The sequence below is a fragment of the Marmota monax genome, unplaced genomic scaffold (genome assembly GCF_021218885.2).
Source record: "Marmota monax isolate L192 unplaced genomic scaffold, Marmota_monax_Labrador192_F-V1.1 WCK01_AAM20220418_F8-fsc00127, whole genome shotgun sequence".
Taxonomy (NCBI): Eukaryota; Metazoa; Chordata; class Mammalia; order Rodentia; family Sciuridae; genus Marmota; species Marmota monax.
Window position 1 is genome coordinate 580,197 of NW_026692894.1, and position 21,573 is coordinate 601,769.

The following is a 21,573-nucleotide window of genomic DNA, read 5'->3' on the forward strand; positions in this document are numbered from 1 at the left end:
TTCCTGAGATTTCCTTGAATCGTCACTTAACATAGCAGGGACTTCACAAACCTGAGATAATTAAAAGATTCCCTGCTTGTGGGCAGGGCTGTGGGTTCTCACAACTCCAGAATGAGAACGTGAGAAATTCCTAATGGGAATGCTGCTGAGTGCGTAGAAGCCCTTGTTTGGGGTGAGTGGACAGTACTGTGCTAGAAGTTGTGCCCTTGGCTTAGGGTTGGTGAAGATGGTAGGAGGGAATAGGAGGCATGAGGGAAGCAGACCTTGTCCTTGCCCCCACTCATCCTCACTCTGCTCTTTTCATTCCAGGTGGAATATGGCCCCTGTGTGGTGGCTAGTGACTGCTGGAACCTGCTCCTCGAGTTCCTCCAGAGCTTTCTAGGCAGCCACACACCAGGGGCTCCTGCAGTGTTCGGAAACAGACATGATGTGGTCTATGGCCCCGCAGATACCATGGTCCAGTACATGGAACTCTTCAACAAGATCCGCAAGCAGCAGCAGGTGCCGGTGGCAGGAATTCGTTAGTGACTGGCTATTGCTGGCTGAGTTGTCACCATGTGTACTGCACAGCAGGAGCAAGGGCTGTATTCTCAGGGATCTGGACCCTAGAAACCCAGGGCAGACATGGAAGCTTCTCTCCCTCTGGTTCCCAGCTGTGGTTTTTGTCTGGGGCTCTGGACTCCCCTCCCTTGACCCCCATATGCAGCCCTCGACAGCTGTCTTACCCAACACCTTGCTGGATTTGTTCTGTCCTCAAGAATGGTAATTATGAAGAATGGAGAAGTTTGGACCTTTCCTGCTATAGGGGAAAAGGTAGGACAGGGTGTCCTTGCCTAGTGTTGGAGGGAAAAACAATGTGTACCTTCAGCTGTTGAGGATTTGACCTTGGCCCAAGTGGCCATGCTGTGCTTCATGTTGGGCTGTGCTGTCCTGAAACCCCCTCCTCTGCTCTAGTGGAGGGACAGCACAGCTGGTAGGATGGCTCTCATTTTTTGACCTGTTCATGGAAGTGACTTGTGACATGGCTTTCCTAGGGCATTGCCTGGGTTCTTTGAACTCTCCTCTTACATCTTTCCCTTCCGTTGTGGATTACATGATGCAACAGAATTCACTACTGTGCAGAACCAGAAGGATGGGTTCTTACGAGATAAACCTATTTTTCTATTATCTAATAGTTTCAGAGATAATCAGGTGGTTGGGCAGATCTAACTCTACAAAGTCACCAGGAACTCTTGTTTCCTTATGTCTTATTTTCCAGCCACCCCCAGAATATTATCCTTAAGCAAACTCACTGGCCCCATGTCCACTGGAAGGATGGGGAAGGATGAAGAGAAAAGCAGTTTTTTTTTTAAAGGTTATGGTCTGGAATTGTTCAGATTACTGTGGCTACACTTTGCTAAAAGGGCTGCTAGGATATAGAGCCTTTTATCTGGGCAGTCATAGCCCAGTTACAGCTCAGAGGGTTCTGTGACTAAAAGGTGAAGGGGATAGGGATGATGGGACCCGTTTAGTGGTTTCTGCTACGTGAAGCTCAATGAACATGTCAGGAATGCTCTTGGCAGCTATTTCTTGATTATTACGCCCTGTAACAAAGGCATCTGCCTATGAGTTGGATTGGAGTAATGACTGATCCCATAGCCTCTTGGGGTTTATTGGAAGTTAGCTGTGCACCTCTCCAGCACTCAGAGGTTAGTATTGACCATGATATTTGCAGCATGCTTCACGGTTCCCTGAAGTCTTTGTACTTGCCTCATTTCAGCCCCAAGCTGCTCATTTGACTTAAACTGCTTGCCTACCCAACTCCTGCTAGAGAAATATTCAGCCAGGCTGGGCATGCTGACACATGTCTATTATCTCGGCAGCTTGAGAGGCTGAGGCAGGAAGATTGCAAGTTTGAGGCTAGTGAAACTCTGTCTTAAAAAATAAAAAAGGACTGGGATAGTAGCTTATTGATAAAGTACCTCTGGGATTGATTTCTAGTATCATAGGAAAAAAAAAAAAAGCTCAACCAGGCTACTTTGTGATACATAGATCTGGTCTTAGGAAAACTGTTAATATATGCACTATATAGGTTGTCACAAGGATTCTGTCCCTCCCTGAAGGCACTAAAGAAAAACTTTTTCTATGGTACATTTCCACAATAGGAGTCAGGTTACCAGTCCTGTTTCCTTGTAGTTTTGACTGACAGGAAGCTCAGTTCAGCTTTCTAGCTATAGGGTTGTCATTTATATTTTTTGTATCACTTCCTGTTTTTGTTGTTGTCCCCATTGATTTTTTTTTTTTTTTTGCTTTTAAAATTTTAAGGTATGTTTTAGGTATAATTTACATGCAATAAAATGTATAGATTTTATGTTTTTGGCTTTCTGGTTTATATTTGCTTTTGTCTGGATCTATTTGTAATTTTCTGTAGCTGCCTCAACTCTCGTATGAAATGAGACAATGTACAGGAGGATTTTGAATGCAGTGTGTTCCTGAGAATACAGAAGTTGAATGTGAGAAATGTGGACCCTACACATGCTGTATAAGAAGGGGCTTGGTTCCCTGAAGCTAAAAAATAGAATAAAATCCCTTCTTATACTTACACTGCCTTTTAGGCCTAGTCTTGGCTTTTACAGATCTAACATTCTTCTGTTGTGTTTTTTCCCCTTGTTGTTGAGCACACACTTGACCAGCTTTAAGTCCTGTGAATACCAGATCAAGCTTTAAGAACTGCCACTGGACACTTGTGTCCATCTTTGTCTTTTGTATCAGTGAAAGGAAATTCACCACTAAAATAAGCAGGTAATGCAATATATTTCTTAAATATCATAACAAATATGACTCCACGAACAAAGTCATCAATATTGAATTTATGAGTTGTAGGAAGGGCCCAGATGTCAATCTATATTTGCAAATCTGGATGGGGCTTTTAGATTAATTTAGAATGTACTTGCCAGTGTTCAATTTTTGAAAGGTTAGGTTGGATGAAAGTTTGAGACTATTTTGATAAATTTTATGGAGGAAAGCGCATAATTATCCCCACTTTATAAATGAAACTTAAACTCAGCTAGTAAAGGGAGATGCCATATTTGGGAGTTCAAATCTGATGTCTTCCTTCTAAACTAGATTATCTTCGCACCCCTCTTTCCTCTGCTTTACTTCAACCATTTCCTGAGTATGACCCCTAAAAGAACTAGGAAACTTACAGTCTTGTCAACATGTCACCTTTGTGAGTGCTTCTGCCAGAGCTGCATGGAAATCTGCCATCTTTGACTGCCAGAGCTGAGCAGGACAGCTTTTCAGCTCAACTTGTTTGTTCTCCCTTACCTTAGTGTGGGGAGGCTGTGGCTCCCCGAGAGGCCATGCAGAGACATGAAGGTGGCGTCAGGATCAAACTTCAGGCTCAGAACTCCTAGCTTCCAGCATGTGCCAAAGTGTGCCATCTGTGCCTCTTGGGATGCTAGGTGATTTTAGGTGGAATGTGGGAAATATTTTATACTAGGACTTATGTCTTATTCTAATGTATATGAAGAGAAAATTATAACTACCACTTTATTTTTTAGGATTTGGGTAAGTTTTTTTAAAGGGATTTCTTGTCTGTGGTGGTGCACGCCTGTAATCCCAGATACTTGGGTGGCCAAGGCAGGAAGATCCCAAGTTTGAGGCCAGCTCTTGCAAGTTAGTGAGGCTATCTGAAAATAAATTTTTAAAGTTTTTAAAGAAGTCTGGGGCTATAGCTTAGTGGTACAGCATTTGCTTAGTATGCCTGACATCCTGCGCTCAATTGCCAACACTACAAAAAACAAATGAATAAATAAATGATCTATTAAGTTATAGTACAGATGATACACGCCAGTGGCAAAATCTAGAGTGGCAGAGGCACATGCTGGGAAGGAAGCCTCTTATTTATTCTGACTCTGTCTAGTTTGTTTCCTCCGTCCATTGATGGTTCCTGCTCTGGCTATTGCTTTCTTGTTCTCTCATCCTGCTGATTCTCTACTCCTGTCCCCACACTGCCTCCTGCTGGCTTTCCTCTGATATTTGAGTGCCAAGCAATCACATCTCCCTTCTCCCCATGACCATTTATTGGAGTTTCTTTTCTGCTGACAGAATTACCTAGAGGCTGACCACTCCTCCTTGGCACCAGATCTACCTCGATCCAGATGTCCTGAGGCTTCTGGGGAGGCAGTTAGTGAAGTTTTGTTCTTTAAATCCCGGAGAGCAGCAAAGTAGTTAAAAAGTCCCCTCAAGCATGTGTTTCAGGTGTCAAAAGTTGAGACTCTTAAAATACAAGTACAGTATGTAATAGGCCATGGGGCCGGACATTTCAAGATCAGTCATAGAAGATGTTGAACCAGGCAGGTGGTCGTTTGGTCTCTCTCCCTCTAAGCCCATACCTCTAACACCCACCAATGCCTTTTCCTTGCCAAAAGCCCCCTCTCCACATCTGTGGAGGCTGGGTCTGGGGGCTATAGTCCCCAGTCACTGATGCATGAATGGCTGAGACCTGTTGTATTACAAATTGAGGCCTCTCCTGAGGGTTTGGAATCTTTGGCCTGTGAGCCCTCACTTTTGGGGTTGGGCTCTCCCCCAGGTGAGTTTCTGCCATTGTGTAGAGCACTCCCAAGTCTCTTGTTAAAATGCTCAAATCTTCCTTACACCAAGCCTCCCAGAAGTCAGGCTACCTGGGGTTGGCCTTGTCTAGGGAAATCCTTTCCCTGTGTATTTAATTCTTTTCTCTTTTATTCTGAGACAGAAAAAAACATATTTGTTTTTTCCCTCCTAGGTGGTGGAGAATGGATTATGTTTACTGAGGTCATTTATTAGTTCTTGTTGGAATACGAGAGGACTGTGACCCTAAAGCTGGGGTTCTTTTTTGTTTGTGTTGTGGATCAAACCCAGGGCCTTGTGTATGCTAAGCACATTTATTTATTTATTTTTTTTTTGCCTTCCTTTTTTTTTTTTTTTTTTTTTGCTAAGCACATTTTTTAAGACAGGATCTCATTATGTTGCCCAGGCTGGCCTTGATCCCTGAGGCTCAAGCCATCCTCTGGCCTCAGTCTCTAGCCTAGTCCTCAGTCTAAGACTACAGGCTGGTGCTGCTATACCTGGCTAAACAGGTTCTTAAGGAAACTGCAGGTTTTCAGCTCTGTGGATGTCAGACATAGAATCATGTGCATCTTCAGTTTTGGGGAATTGTCTTGCTGCTGCTGTTTGTGTTTGGTTGGGATGTTTAAGGTGGGAGATTATGGGGTCATTGCTGGGTATAATTTGCCGTTAACACAAAGAGTGCTTTTGTAATACAGAATGAATGTCCAGAGAAAGTATTTGTTGTAGGTGTATTTTTTGTAATTAGATCAAGCAGTTGTTTAGACCATCTTTGGAATATGGACATTTTTTTTTTTGTTGTTCCGGGGATTGAAACCAGGAGTGCTTTACCACTGAGCTCATCCCCAGTCTCTTTTTATTTTAAGACAGGTCTCACTAAGTTGTTGAGTTTTTCACTAAATTGATGAGGCTGGCCTCAAATTTATGATCCTCCTTCTTCAGCCTCCTGAGTCACTGGCATTACAGGTGTGCACCACTGGCTTGGAAATATGTTTTTAATAGTTATTCATAGTGATGAGGTCTTACTTGTTCTATATCCTGCAGGAAAAGAGGCTGGGCTTAAAAAATGTAGGATAAAAATAACTATATTTTCAGTGCGCAAGCTTAGTTCTGCCTGTCTTTTCAATGCCATGTGTATTATGATTATGTTGTTAACCAGTTGTGTCTTTAAAGAAAGTCTAGCATTCATGATTCTGATTCCTCATTAACTCTGAAGCTCCATTAAAACTTTTTGTCAGGTATTCCAAATAGTGCTTTCAGATTTGAATTAAAGTAGCTTCTTTCTATTATATCTGCCATCTAATTTATGATTCTCAAACTTATCAGTCTCAGGCTTCTTAATGTTCTTAAAAGGTGTTGTTTATGTAGGTTATATCTATTGATGTTTACCTTATTAAAAACATAAAAATTAAAATATTTATCATTTAAAAGTATCAACAAATCCATCTCGTTAATATATTTTTAATGAAACTTTACTATTTGTCCAAACTTTAATGAAGAGTTTATTCTATATTTTTGAAAATCTATTGCGAATGTGTGGCATGATAGAAGATAGGTGGATTCTCTTATCTGTTTTGGTTGAAGAATATGAAGAAAATGACCTCACACAAATGTATATTTGAGAAAAGGGAGGTATAAATTAATAATTTTTTCAGAAATTCTTTGATACTACATCTGCTAAAGCGTAGTTGCAATGTAAAATCAAGCTTTTCCTTCTCTATTAATATTCATTGGTTAAATTTACACTTTGAATGGATTTTTTACTTATGTGTGATTTCTTAGCATCATATGTAGGTCATTTGGGGAAAACTGCAGATCTAAATGTTGACACATTTCTTTAAGCAATATCAAAAATCACAATCATTAACATCACTACCTGTCTTATTAGGAAAGTCTTGGGAAGCTATCAAACTTATGGTGGCAGATTTGAGTTTTAAAAAATCCTAAATTTGGGGCTGGGGTTGTAGCTCAGTGCTTGCCTGGTACATGTGAGGCACTGGGCTTGATTCTCAGCACACGTATAAATAAAATAAAGGTATTATGTCCATCTGCAACTAAAACATATATATTAAAAATTCCTAAATTTTGCTTGAAATCTTGAGTTTTATTATTGCAGACACTGTTATTAGTCTTAGCTTTATCTAGAAGAAAATGTCTGTCAAATACCCAGTGAATAACTAAATAGTTAAATGAATAGTTTAATCTGTAAGCCCTTTTTTTAAAAAATTTTTTTTCCCTCAGCACTGGAGATTGAACTCAGGGGTGCTCACTCAGAGCCGTCCTTTTTATTTATTTATTTTTTAAGACAGGGCCTTGCTAAGTTTCTGAGGCCTGGAACTTGGGATCCTCTAGGCAGCAGGATTTTTACCCATTGTTACTTCTGTGTATTATCAATGCCAGGGTCATCCCAGGGAAAAAGGCATATACTTCTTACTATTATGAAAATAGTTTTGATCTCAGGGACCCACTAAAAGGATCTTCGGGATCCCTTGTGTTTACCAGGCCAGATTTAGACCCAGTGATCTACTGCATGCTCACAGCCCCGAAGACAAAATGCTATTGTGAGAGTACTCCTTCCATCAGAAGTTTCAAGTGGTCCCAAATTATTTCAAAAAAGTATCTTGTTAGGGAACTAACATACTGAGTGAAAATCTTCTCCAAGAGTTTTCTTGGATCGAGGAAGTCAGAGGAGAAAACACGATGAAGAAGTTATAACGTAGGAATTCCTTAAAGATAAGTGTTAAAAGGCAGTAGACAATAAAAGAAGTGCTACCTTGTGATTCTGAGCTTTTGAATCACATGACAAACACCCACCAAACCAAACCATTTCACATCCTCAACTGTCAAACCTCTTGGTTTCAGATATTGTAGTTTTCCCTTCTTTTTTTTTCTTTTCCTTTTCAGCTTTTTCGCTTCTGTGTCATTTATAGATGTGAAACCTTGAACCACTGTGGCTAATAATATGTACTTGCCTTTCTACTAAGTCTTTGCTGCCTTAGCCCTGTCTTGGGTCTAACACTGTTGGTCTCATTTTGTGTGACACCACTCCATCCCCTCCCCGCCCCGCCCCGGTAAATTCTGTCAGGACAATGCGCCCAGGAGACTGCGCAGGAAGGGTGCCTTTTATAGAACTGGCCGCTCTTTTCCCATCGTTTCCATCCCCATTCCTAAATCCATAAAGCCGCAACGCCCCTCCACTCCCGTCACGTTTTTGTACTGGGGATTGAACCCAGGGGCGCCTAAACACCGAGCCACAAACCCAGCTTTTTTAACTTTTTCTTTTTTAAATTTTGAAACAGGGTCTCGCTAAGTTGCTTAGGGCCTTACAGAATTGCTGAGAATGGCCTTGAACTTGCGATCCTCCTGCTTCAGCCTCCCAGCAGGACCACAACCATCTCTATCTGGATCTGCTTAATTTCTACCAGGGTGTTCAGGTTGGCGGCGTCTTCCTTGGGGGTATTTCCGTAAAACAGCTGAATCCCGCCTGGGTCATCAGTGGCAAAAGTCAGACACGTGCTCGCTCCTCTGGGAACCAATAGTAACTTTTGCAAAAGCTGCCTCCGGAAACCCCACGGTTCGCAGGCTGCTGCTTCTTTAGGAAGGGCACAGTTAAAAGATAACAAAACAAAAAACGCAAAGACGGGATATGAAGAAAGGCTTTGCCTCTGCAGTGGGGAGAGATGTTAAAGGGCAGCCGAAAAGAGTATGGGGAACTAACTCTACGTAAAATTCCTTTACTGCTCCCCGGGATGCAAGGCTGGGGAGAAGGGGGCGGAGAAGGGCTTGGGAGAATCTCTGGCCCTTTAAGGAGGAGGGACGGACAGTAGACTCTGTACCTTTAAGAGTCTCTTTGTCTGGAAACCTTATTTACCCTCCTGTGCTTCAACCAAACTTCGACCGGCGATTCACAGCGCTCCTCTACGCCGCCGCCCCTTACGCCAGGCTTGAGTCGGCCGCGCGTTTGTGGCTGACCCTAAACTTTACGCCGCCGGCACGAACCTGCAGAGAGGGTGCCGGTGCCGGGGTCGCGGCCCAACGCTGCGCCGTTGGCGCATTGCGGGGCTCAGGGGCGGGACTCAGGCGGGCGGGCCAATGGGCGGACAGTGGGCGGGGCCGAGCTCGGTTGTCTCGCGCCCTGGTGACAGCTCGCGCGTGCTGATGATGGCGGTAAATAGAGGGGGGCCGGGGAGGGGGCGGAGGAGGTGGGGAGGCAGCAAAGGGGGTAGCTCCAGGGGGTGGGGGACGGGGGCCGTGGAGGCCGCGACGGCCAGGGAGCCCACTCTGGGACTCGGAGGCGGGGACAGCAGTCTCCGGCACGCTAGCCCTCCCCCTTAAAGAAGCAAAATCCTCACACACCGGGTGAGGGGCGACAAAGGCGGCGTGCGCCTCGCGGGCGGGAGGAGCGGCGACAGGGGGCGGGACCGCGGCGCCTGCGGGCCGGGGGCGCCCGGGGCGGGGGCCGGCGGGAGGCGAGAGCTGGAGCCGGGGCGCGCGGGCGCTTTATTTTGGCGGGGTGGGCGACCACTGGGTTTGGGTTAAAAGCCTGAAGGGGAGAGGTGAAGCAAGGTTCGGGGGCGACCGGGCTGAGAATGAGATGAGGAGGATTAAGAGGAGAAAGGGTTAGAAAGCCAGGGAGAGGAGGAGTGAAAAAAGCCAGGCAAGGAGGTAGGAAAGAGGCAAAAGCCAGGGTGGGCGTTGAGGAAACCGGACCGGGAATGAGGTTAGGAGACCGGGGCTGGCAAGAGGGATTCTGGGGTTAGGAGCGAGATCGGGGGTCTGAAGGGGAAGGCTTTGAAGGGGTGGTATTGGGGTGAGGGGTCCAGGGGTAAGAGTTGAGAGTGGAAGACAAGGAGGGGCAGAGCTGGGGTAATAGTTGGGAGTAGGGGAGAGAGAGTGAATAAGAGCCAGACGTGACAAGGGTGTGAACTAGTGCAGAGCGATATGAGCTGAAGGGCTAGGACCCGCGGTGGGGTGGGAATGATTGGCGCGTTCTGAGAAAGGTATGGGTTAGTCGGTGGGAGATGGGTGTGAATTCTGGAAAGCGAGGGGCAGCTAATCACACCCTGGACTAGAACCAGGTGGAGTCGGGAATAAGCCCACTAGAAGGGTGAAAGGAAAGATGAGAGATGGGCGTTTATAGGGCAATTCCAAAGGACCAGAAAAACTGAAAGGAGACTAGAGTAAGGGTTTAAGAAGTGATGGTGATCCGGGACAGGATAGCCGGGGAATTGTGTTAATTGAAGAGGTTCAGCAAGATCCAAGGTAAAAATGCGGTGAAGAGACAGGACTAAAAGCAGACGGTGAGAGCAGTAAGAAAGAGATGGGCCCCAGGATTTAAAGAATAGAATAGGGATTAAGGAAAGAGAACCGGGTTAAAGGAAGCTGGGGGAGTCTGGATGGATGTACAACGCGGGTAGATTGCGATGGGAGGGAATTGAATGTATTTGGACCCGGGAGATGCTTCAGAAGGTCTGCTAGGGTCAGGGCACAAATTCTGTGGTGAAGGATCCAGTGTAGGGGCCCTTGGGTGCAGAAGAGGAGAAACCATGGTGAGTGAAAGGGGACCCAGAGACAGGGATAAAAACTGAAAAGGGCCAAGGTAGGGGGTGCAGGAAAGGAATTCTGTATTGAGAAGTGTGTGTTGAAAGTGTGAGTCCTTTTGTCCTTAAAAGTAGGAAATTCCAGAAACCTCTTTCTCTCTTAAAGGAATTTTGAATCCACTTCCACCTTTCATTGCTTTTAATTCAACTTTCATGTCCACTTTGAAAAAGATGAGACCCATTTTGATTTGATTTTCTTCTTGTGTGAAGGATAAAGTGTCAACTCTGGATACAGAAAATCTCTGCATTTCACTAATGCTGTGATAATGGGAGGATAGGTTGTGTTTATTTACAATGTGCCTGTGAAATGTGATAGTTTTGGTGTTGTAGCAGTGTTGTACCTGACAAGTGCTGGACGGGGTGCTTTATCGCCAGCATTTCCATTTTCACTGGAGAATGCACTATTGTTGGAATAGATAAACATGAGAATCTTTTTGTTTTCCAGTAATCAATCAGGTTTCTGCTTGTTTTCAGTGACTGGAGAATATTGAGAAATCATTTTATAGAGAGGCAGATAATCAACCTAGGAAGTTTACTGGGAAAGAGATTTAAACCAGGGCTTTGAGGGCATTGAGTGCCTAAGCTGCCTTTAGCTCTGTGTGGGACATTTCATACTCTGGTACACTGGTTTCACTAAATGAAAGGAAAGGAGAATTGCAGAGTTGTGGAGGATTTTAGAGTAGTGGAATTATCGTTTAGGTTAAACAATGAATTTATGAGTAATTTTTATACAAAAAAAATCTCTGCAAGATAATACTACAAACTGATGCCTTGGATAGCTCCACTGCCTGATTTTCTAGAAGTTTTGACTTGTAAAACACTTTTGGAAATTAAGAGGAAGATAAGAAATTTGGGACAAATTTGGGTTATAGTATTTTGCTTAAATGATTTGAAGCTTTTGTGTTTAACTCAGAATATAAGTGAATACTAACTTTGCATTTGATGGTGCCAAGGTGTATAATGTACATTGGAAAAATGCAAACTGTTCTAGAGAATCTTATTTGGGATTATTTCATTAGTGTATATTCAGATACACAAAGATGATTTTTCTCCAGAGTTGTGTAGGGGCTGGAGATCTAGCTTAGTGGTAGAGACCCTAGGTTTGATCCCAAGCACTGGGGGCGGGCGGGGGAGTCTTATTTCAAAATTGTGTAAATTTTGGATTACTACTGTTTTGTGTCTAAATAGCACAAATTAGGTTTGTGGCATTTGTGAGAGTTAGCAAAGAGTAGGTTTTGATTTGTGACTATCAGAAACACTGGTTATTAATATATAGGAAAAATTTAGAATCTTAACTCTGGATTTAGCTCTTAACTGTATTAGTGGCATAGTACTTAGTTCATGGTTTGTTTTCTGGATTCTATTAAGCAACTGTTCAAGGTAAGTAGATTGACTTAGCAATTTAATGGGATTCTAAAAAACTACTATTTTTGCTGCTAAGTTTTGAGAGAATTAGTCTGAATATGTTAACTTTCAAGATGAATAATAAGTTTGATAGAAGGCACCTGTCTGAGGTGTGTGTGCATATTCCTTTCTTTGTAGATGTGTTTGGGCTGGTATTAGTGTGTGGTACTATGTATGGTATTGCCATTTTTATAATGTAATTATTTTAAACTTGATTTCTTTACATAAATTATCTGAGACATTTGATAGTGGTAAAAAAATAAAATATAAACTATAAGATCAAGTAAAGGAAAGAGTTCATTTGTGTCTTACCTTTGTTTCTGTGTGCTACCATGGTATGCTAAACCACTGATTATTATTGTGAATGGTTATTTTTCATTTGATATTTCTCAAGCTGAGAATGGATGATCTTTTAATTCAGATAATAACTATTAATCAATAAGGGCACCAGTGATAAATTTAATCTGTATTTTCTTTGTTCATCAAGTAGAATTCTACTCAACTTAATTTTGGTTATAATCTTATTTTCTAAGAAAAAAACTATTAGATTTATATTTGTATGAGTAGGTTGTACATAAGTAAATGTTTTTCTGGTTAATCATAGAGTCTTTGGATGGGAAGAGACCTTGAAAGGACCTCTAGTTTATCCTGCAACTTCTGTCAATGTCCCACTTAAATCATCTCAGGTAGATGAAAATTTATCCTATTTTCTTATAAATCTTCAGTGGTAATGTGACAACCTTTGTATATAATTTCTTCTGAGTTTTAGTCATTTTTTTTTTCTATCAGGAGGGTCTATCTTCTGTCTAAGCAACACACAGTTAATACTATATTTGTATTTATTTCCTTTTGCTCCTTTCTCAATTTTTAATTAAAAATGGCTGCTTACTATATTACTTTAGCTCTTTAGCTCTTCTTGAACTTCATAATAATAGCTAACACATGCATAATGCTTTAGTGCCAGACCCTGTTGTAAGCGCTTTGCAAGTTGTAATTCATTTACTCCTCACAGCAATCCTTTGAGTTAGCTACTATTACTGTTCTCATTTTATGTGTGATGAAGCAGAGGATCTTTGAGATTCAATGACTTGCCCAAGGTTATTACCTAAGACTTCCCTATAGCTACTTGTTCAGTAGTTGAAAATCTGTTAGTACAAACAGATTATTATTATTATTATTATTATTATTATTATTTTTTGGTCAAATGTTAGCCTAATGGTACATTTATTCTTTATTTAATTTTTGGCACTGGGCATTGAACCCAAGGCCTCACGCATGCTGAGCATGCCCTTTAACATTGAGCTATACCTTCATCCCTTAATTTTTATTTTAGTTCAAAAGATAGAATTCTACCAAGAAGTGAGGATGGGATTCCAACCTTGCCTTTTTACTGGCAGAGTGTGCTCCAGTATTACTGCCACTTGACTTGTGGTCATCCTTTGCCATCTCTTCTCCAGGTTTAACAGTGCTGGTTTTGTTCACCTCTTAATGGGTCTTTTTTTTGCCAGTCCTTAAATTATTAAGGTGGTTCTGTTTTTAAACTTTTCTTACTTCCTTTCTAAGTAGGGAACCTGTGACAAACACCATGAGAACTGTGTATAATGCATAGATGACATCAAAGTCCAGAATGAAATAAAATAAAATAAAACCAAACAACCCCAAATCAGTTTTAAAATGCCTACTGCATTGCGTATTTTCTGCCTACTTTTTTAGCTATAATAGGCCCTGCACTTATACACTGTAATTGGTTTGCAGTGGAAAGACTATTGCTGTTTGAGGAAAAACGGAGCTTAGATTTAAGTGCAGATATACATAAGCAAAATCTTTTTAGATCCTGTTTTTTTTTGATAAATTTTTTAATATTTTTATTTTAGTTGTAGTTGGACACAATACCTTTATTTTATTTTTATGTGGTGCTAAGGATCAAACCCAGGGCCTCACACATGGTAGATGAGCTGCCTACCTCTAAGCCACAACCCCAGCCTTTCGGTAACTTAAAAAAATTTTTTTTTTAAAAATTTTTCCTATATTTTCTTTCTGTATGCCTGTGTAAGTAATCTACTAAGTACATTTATTCATGCTTTAATTTGGTTAAGTAAATCAATCTACTCATTTTTAAAAATCACTAAGAACTACTGAGTGGTCATATTAGCTAAGTATGTGAGTGGTTTGAAACCAGAAACAACCCTGTGAAAGGGAGCTTCTGTTGTTGATACTCTATTTTTTTAATGACTTAATTTTATTACAGTTTTTCAAACTTACAGAAAAATGATACAAAGAACTTCTGAATACCTTTACTCAAAACTACCACTTGTGATTTTGCCCCATTCATTTTATCATTTTCTCTGTGTAAGGACTTTTAAACAAATAAAATTGGAGAAAGTACAAATGGAGTAAGAATGTTTTTTGAGTACTATATATTGGAAAGTTTGGTGTGTGTTTGATTTGTCAAGCACTTAAAACAAAGGAATGTCAAGATTGGGTTTAGTGTGGATTTTATGATTGTGTAGTCTGTTTGTTTTCAGTACATTCTGAAAAAAAGAAAGATTCTTTCACCTGTGAATGACAGATATGTTGGCCCCTCCCATCAGTAACAAATTGTGTTGTACCCCTCTATTAACAATCTTTCTAGCGCCAGGCATGGTGTGTCCTTAGGCCATATGAGCTATTGATGATGAATGGGTGATTGTTGTTTGAGAAACAGGAGCCACAGAGCCCCTCAATACTACTACCAAAAAATATTTAGGTAAAATAATGTATTTAGGGGATCATTATGTAGCTTCAAAGAGCTAGAAAAGATCAAAGTGCAAAATGTATTGCTTTAAGTATGTTGATTGGGGTTACTACAAATAGTAGTATTTGATGAGGTAGTATGGATAAGGAGAGGATCAATAGAAATATCTTAACATTCCATGCCTGCCTTCAAAAATCTAAATTTTTGAGTCTTTTTGATTGATGTCATATAAGGAAATTAACTGACCCAGCTCCAGTCATCTACAAATCTTAATTAAAATGATAGCCTATCTATTTGATAAAGTTGTGATCTACAGAAAGGCTTGTCTAATTTAAGCAAAAGGAATATTAGCAGTATTCTGACAAATGTAAAATACAATACTTGTGGGCTGCTTTTCCTTTTCTCTCCCTGTTTAAGTTATTATCAAGCTATGAAATATAGCTCCTTATTAAAGCTGATTGTAATAATTAAAAACACTTCCCTTTCATAGGGACGAGAAAATTACAAATTATTTGGAAAGCATTGTTTCTAGTCATGCGTTATTGTTTCTGAGACATGGGCAGTTTTTAAAGACTATAATACTGTTCCTTTTCCATTCACATGTTAATAGAAGTCTGGAAATTTCACTCTTCTGAAATGTTCAGGGTTGTTTTTATTGTATGTCAAGTTGTAAACACCATTCTGTGACAGGTATTTTCTCTCTTTGTCTTCTTTTGAGCTAATTAGTAATTTACACTCTAGTAGCATCTCTTCCAGCCTCACTGTGTGAAAATGCCTGCTACTCCATGCCTTCCATGCATCCAGGGCTGGCAAATGATTGGGGGCAGATGTTGGTTAGCACATCGAAGGATCAGGGATAAAATGCATTTTTATATTGTGTTTTTAAAGGCTTTTGTGTATGTGTTTCCCCATCTCCACCATCTCCTCTGCAAACAGGAATATTAGGACCTTCTGTAACCTAGAGCTGTTGCCCTTGATTCAGTTTGGGGTTTTCAATTCTGTCCCCCACCCCCACCCCCACATTGTGGGATTTGGGGAGGATTAGCAGGGCAGTCTGGCATAGTTTAGAGCCCAGGAAGCTGGTCTTCACTGTTCCCTCCCATCAGAATGTGAAGACCCAGGCATTGTTTTTAGAACCCATCCAGCAGTGTTTCTCTTGCTGGGAAAGTTGTGTGATTGATGGGACAGCAGTCCTTTGCTAGTTAGGAGATGCTTTTCTATAACACTCCATATCTCTCCAAAGGAAGGGGAGGTCCTACCTTTGTGTCAGATTTTTCAAAATACAGCTGAGAGTGACCAGAAGATAATTTATAGCTTGGTTTTAGCATTTTGTCACATTGGGGTCCTGTTCTTTCCTGTCTCCTGCTCTCTCTTCAGTCTGATGTGGGAAAGATGTGTAGCATCTGTCGTATGTTCACTTGGATGAGCCATGTGGGCATATTAAAACAGCAAGGGCATTTGACTTTTAAATAGTATTAAGGATCAGTTTGTTTTGTGAATATGAATTTCAGTTGAAAATTACTAAGTAAAGGTAGATAGAATTTTACTGGTTTGTTTTGAATCCAAAATGTTCTACAATGCCAGATAATTTGTGTAGTACTTATTTTTACAGTTGTGGATACTAATTTATCAGGATAATAAGGTCAAAATTCCTGTTAGAGCTAATTAAATTTTCCTTGACAAAATTTGTTACCTGGAGATGGCCACAAAGAAAATCAGGTAAGAAAATGTGTGAATAGCTCAGTTCAGCCGTCATTGCTAATAGCATTATAGTCAATAGACATGGAGCCCTTTACAGTGAATCAGCACTCAGGCACAAAAGTCATCTCATTTATACATGCATTTATAGAGTATGTGGTGCTGTGCTGGTGTTTTGTTTTTATAAACCAGAATGTCTAGAACATTCATGTGGCTCTTGCTAACATTTACTTCTCTTACTCTCTCTCCTTTTTCTATATTCTAATACAGCCACCTATGTCTTATTTTTATTGGATGCCCATGGCTGAGTACCAATTGTACCTTGTACCTTGTAACATCTAAAGAGGTCAAATGTCATATTAATAAACAACACTGTATATAAAAAAAGTGAAATATTGTCAAAGTGAACTAATCAGAGGGGTGTTGTAAATGCAATTGAGAAAGTGAATACATGACTATCCATGTGCTATATGTATTAAAAGAAATGTTTCTACAGTGTATGTCATAGCTCTGAAGAGCTTATAGCAATGTATTTCAAGTGTATTTTAAGACATCTGTCTCATTTTTAGTTGGCATCATTGTGCTCAAAACCCAAATTGATTAGACATTAACAGTCTTCCCAAACATACTGTTAATGTGATTTTTGAATTTTTTCTCCATAGGCAGTTTAGCTTAGTGTACAACTAATAATAAATTCAAAATATACCTAACCTCTAAATTCAGTAATCCCAATCATTTAAATAAGTATAAAATGAAATATGTAATTATACCTTTTTACTTATCAGATTGAGGAAAATTTAAAAAATTGATGTTAGTTAATAGTGGATGGGATGTAGGGACATTGGCAGGGATATAAGTTTTCTTGGAAGTAAATTTGGCAATGTCTGTTGGAATTTAAAATGTACATATCTGCTTCTAGGAATTTGTCCTAAATAACATACACTTGTGTGAAAAATAGGAGTATAAAGTTTTTCTTTCCAGCATTGCTGGTTATAACAGATGATGTTCGTCAGTCAGAGATTAATTAAACAACGTATGATAGGTCCACACAGAACACCATTTAGCTTTTCCAGATGCATAGATCTCTATTTGTTCATGTGGAAAGATGCCATTAATTTATTTTAAAAAGTTACATTATAGCCAGGTACTGGTACATGCCTGTAATCCCAGCTACCAGGGAGGCTGAGTCCAGAGGGTTATAAATTTGAGGCCAGTCAATGAGATCCTGTTTTAAAATAAAAATTTAAAAAGGGCTGGGGTTATAGCTCAGTGGTGGAGCACTTGTCTAGCATGTGTGAAGCACTGGATTCAATCCTCAGCATTACATAAGATAAATAAAGGTATTGTGTCCATCTACAACTAAAAATATATTTTTTTATTTTTTATTTTTTTATTGGTTGTTCAAAACATTACAAAGCTCTTGATACAACTAAAAATATTAAAAAAAAAAAAAGGGCTGGGAATGTAGCTCAGTGGTTGAATGCTTGCCTAGCATGCATGAGTTCCTGGGTTTGGTCCCCAGTACCACCAAAAAAAAAAAAAAAAAAAAAAAGAAAGAAAGAAAAAAAAAAGAGAGGGTCGTGTTGTAGAACAATATAGAATACTCCTTTTTTTTGTAAAATGTTAAGTTCACTTTTTACTCTGTATACTTTTGGTGCTTAATTTTAACAAGCACAGGATGGGTCATTTAACTGAGAACATTTTTATGAAAGAATTTCCTGTAGTAGTAGATAAGAAAGAGATCAGCCAAGTAAAGAGCTGTTTCATTTATATGAATACTAAGTCAAGGTTTTGAGTCAGAAATGAGGACTGAAATGGCAGAAAGAGGGCATATAGTAGAAGTTTAGGCCAATTGGTGGAGGTTTTAAAGGTAATGATAGAGAAATCTGCATTTGATTCAAAAAATGATCTGTAAAATGGGATAATAATTAGTACCTAGTCTATTGGATGGTTGTGAGGAATCACTTAAATAATGCATATAAAATGTGTGAATAGTTTTCAGCAGACAGTAACACCCATTGAGAATTATATTATCTTTTGTAAGCCAGTGTAAATTACTGTTACCTTTTATCATGTACAGTGATGGTTCCATTGACCCCACTGACAGATCATGTAGTTTTGGTACTAGGGATTTAACCCAGGGTGCTCTGCCACTAAGCCACATGTCAAGCCCTTTTTATTTTTATTTTGAGATAGGCTTTGCTAAATTGCTTAAGACCTTGCTAAATTGCTGAAGCTGGCTTTGAACTTGGTAGTCTTCCTGCCGCAGCCTCCTGAGGTGCTAGGAGTTCAGGTGTGCACTACCATGGCTGGCCAGATCATGTAGTTTAAAGTTTTTCAAATAATATTGGTGGTTGGCCTAAATATTCTTATTCTTCACTTTTGGATCTTCCTACCTATTGACACTTACTATTAAACTTTGAAATACTAAAGTATTGCAATTTATCTTATTAGGCATATAATATCTTATACATTGCGATTAGTTTTCTTTATCAATATTATATATACAAGTTAACATTTAGGATTTGTGTCATTTCGTGTTTAAAAGGGGAGAGGAGACAAATACCTTTTTTTTTGGAAAATGCCATTCTTTTTCTGTGCCCAGGGGATGTGGGATAGACAGTCACATTGCATGTTAATCAGTTTTCGTTAGCAGGGTGGTGTAATGAGCATATTAGCTACAACACCTACATCGGCAGCCAGCAGTCTGCTTGTGAAATCCTTAAGAAAATATAAATCTGGTGAGAAGTTCCTGAGCAGTTGAAATATCTTTGGGGGAAAATTAAACCAAGCAAATAAAGAGACTTCCTCCTTCATAAAGTAATAGTTTTACTATTGAAAACCATGAAAAAAGATGTCTTATCTGTGGACTAAAATGTGGCTGTTTTAGTCAGCTATTTTGCTGCTGTGACTAAAGGAGCTGACCAGAACAACTGTACAGGAGGAAAAGTTTATATGGGGGCTCACGGTTTCAGAAGTCCAAGTCCGTGGAGCTCAAGGTGATGCAGGACATCATAGCATAAGAGTGTGGCAGAGGGAAGCAGCTTACATGGTGATCAGAAAGCAGATCGACCGCCTACAGATATACCCAATTCCTCCCTCCTCCAGCCTCTTCCCTATGGCCCTTCTCTCCCTCTGTCTCCTTTCTAGCCACCTTTAGGTGAACTACTTTCCTTGGCCTTGCTCTTTGGCCATGATGTCCTGCTTCATTTTGGGACTCAGAGCAATGCACTGAAACCTGAAACCATGAGCCCCAAATAAACTTTCCTTCCTATAAGTTGTCCTTGTCAGGTTACTTTGGTAGAAGCAATGTAAAACTGACTAAAACAAGGATTTTTTCTCTCTCTCTCTCTCTCTTTTTTTTTTTTTTTGGTACCAGGGATTGAACCCAGGAGTGCTTCACCACTGAGCCATATTCTTAACCTTTTTATGTTTTATTTTGAGACAGGGAGTTGCTAAGTTGCTGAGGCTGGCTGAACTCACAGTCCTCCTGCCTCAGTCTCCTGAGTTGCTGGGATTACAGGTGTGTGACATCGTGCCCGGCTAAAACAAGCATCTTTTGAGCCTACAAATTCAAGGTCAGATCGGGCAATATTTTGAGACCCCCCTCCCATCTCAAAAACAAAAACAAAAGAAAATTTAAACAGAGCATAAAGTAAATTTTTATTCCAGATTTTAGGAGACCATGAAACAAAAAGATGTTTAACATTTTATTTAAAAACTATTGGTATGCTGTAGTTAAAATACTTTGCTAGTAATCTATTCTTATCTTCATTTATGCTGAAAAAATGGGGGGCAAATGTGTTTACCAAGGTAGCTTTGGTATGGTTTAGCTTTAAAAAAAATTTCCATGGTCAGAAATGAATAGAATGTCAAAAAATAACAAAACCAGAATTTGCTATTTCTGTGTTTGCAGTTTACTTAGATGTCAGAAAATGGAGTAAATAACAAGCCACACCTTCTATCTGCCTTCTCACAATGACCCTAACATGTGATTAATAAGTATGGTTTTAATACTCCTTTATTATTAGTGGATGATAGCAAATACTTTATCCCTCATTTTGCTATGAAAAGGCAATAGAAAATATAGCTTTCTTAATTTTGAAAGTATTTGGAGATATAGAGAACAACATATTTTGTAATTCAGATGTCAGTTGTTGGGGTCTTAGAGGAAGCTGGGCAGCAGTTGTTTCTGGTTTGTGCGTAGGTTCTGCTCTTTCTTGTTTCAGTCTTCAGAAATGGGTCAGTGACTGACTCAGAATGATCTTCACCTGTTCCAACAGGCATGAAGTATATGTGCTTCCTTTCCCTAAGGATGCAATATAGTTTTTTTTTAAATGTGTTTTCATTTCTGACCAAAATGTGAAGCAAACCGATTGTTCTGAAATTTTTCAAAACTGTTTTTTAGTTGTAGATGGACACAATATCCTTATTTTATCCATTTATTTTTATGTGGTGCTGAGGATCAAACACAGTGCTAGACAAGCCTCACATGTGCTAGGCAAGCACTCTACCACTGAACTACATCCCCAGCCCTGTTCAGAAATTTTATGATAGGCTGTTCTCTAGAGCTGCATAGTTCTCATCCTGGGATCTACTTTCCCCCATGTCCTAGGTATTTCCTTTGCCTTCCTATGTTGAAAACGGCACCATTCCCAACCCCAGTGTTTCTGGACCTCCTATCTTCCTCCTTTGTGATTTCTACTTAATTTTGTGGATCCACCTCTTCTAGAAGCTCTGGAGGGAACCATGCATGGGATGTACATTGTTTGTAAATCTGCAGGTACGAAAGTTATTCATTTAAGAAAAAATTACCTAATCATTGATTTATAGTTTTCCTGGTTATAGAATTCTAGATTGAAGATTATTTTCTCTGAGTTCAACAGTCATTGCTCTGTTGACGTCTACCTTCTGTTGCTCCCAATGAGAAGTCTAATGCTATTCTGATTCTTGATTCTTTTTGCCTCCCTAGAGATGTTATGAAATTTTATGGTAACCTGATTCACTCTGGGCCTTATTGTATCTGTTATTCTGGGAATTCTGAGGGCCTTTTCAATTTAGAAACATTTTTTTTTCCCCCACTTCTGGGAGATTTTCTTAAATTTTAACTGATCTTTTTCTCCTCTGTCTTACCCTTAGCTTCCCCTATTCTTTCTCTCTGGAACTTGTTTATTTTGGTACTGAGATTTTTTTTTCTTTTTTTTAGTTGTAGATGGACATAATACTTTTTTTAAAAATTTTATTTGTTTATTTTTATATGGTACCAGGGATCAAGCCCAGTGCCTCACGCATGCTAGGCAAGCGCTCTATCACTGAGCTCCAATCCCAGCCCCTCCCCAGTCCTTTTTATCTTTTATTTTGAGACAGGGTCTTGCCAAGTTGCTTAGGGCCTCACTGAGTTGCTGAGGCTGGGCTCAAACTTGCCATCTTCCTTCTTCAGCCTCCTGAGTTGCCAGGATTACAGGCCTGCACCACCAGATCTGTCTTGAAACTTACTGTGTTGGGACTTCTGGACTGAAAAGTTCTATAATTTTCTCATCTTTTATATTT

General features: G+C 39.9%; 2 protein-coding genes across 9 annotated transcripts in view; both read left to right on the forward strand.

The window, feature by feature from the left end:
• The window catches only part of Med20 (mediator complex subunit 20), a 172,175-nt gene that overhangs the window by 113,609 nt on the left and 36,993 nt on the right, over window positions 1–21,573 (forward strand). For 3 of the 5 annotated variants that reach the window (XR_009227353.1, XR_009227354.1, XR_009227351.1), the window contains exons 4-7: window positions 310–2,781; window positions 12,196–12,277; window positions 19,472–19,601; window positions 20,639–20,806. Coding sequence is in view for 1 of the 5 variants with exons in the window: in XM_046450707.2 (XP_046306663.1) it covers window positions 310–525 (216 nt within the window). In the remaining 4 variants the exon portion in view is untranslated. Of the gene's footprint in view, window positions 1–309; window positions 6,063–12,195; window positions 12,278–19,471; window positions 19,602–20,638; window positions 20,807–21,573 lie in introns of those variants that run through there. The other 2 variants (XR_009227352.1, XM_046450707.2) reach the window with 2 other exon arrangements.
• Usp49 (ubiquitin specific peptidase 49) overlaps window positions 677–21,573 on the forward strand; it is an 83,868-nt gene continuing 62,971 nt past the window's right edge. The window contains exon 1 of one of the 4 annotated variants that reach the window (XM_046450692.2): window positions 677–813. The gene's annotated coding sequence lies outside the window, so the exon portion shown is untranslated. Of the gene's footprint in view, window positions 814–2,653; window positions 2,782–12,258; window positions 12,278–20,685; window positions 20,807–21,573 lie in introns of those variants that run through there. The other 3 variants (XM_046450687.2, XM_058581391.1, XM_058581390.1) reach the window with 3 other exon arrangements.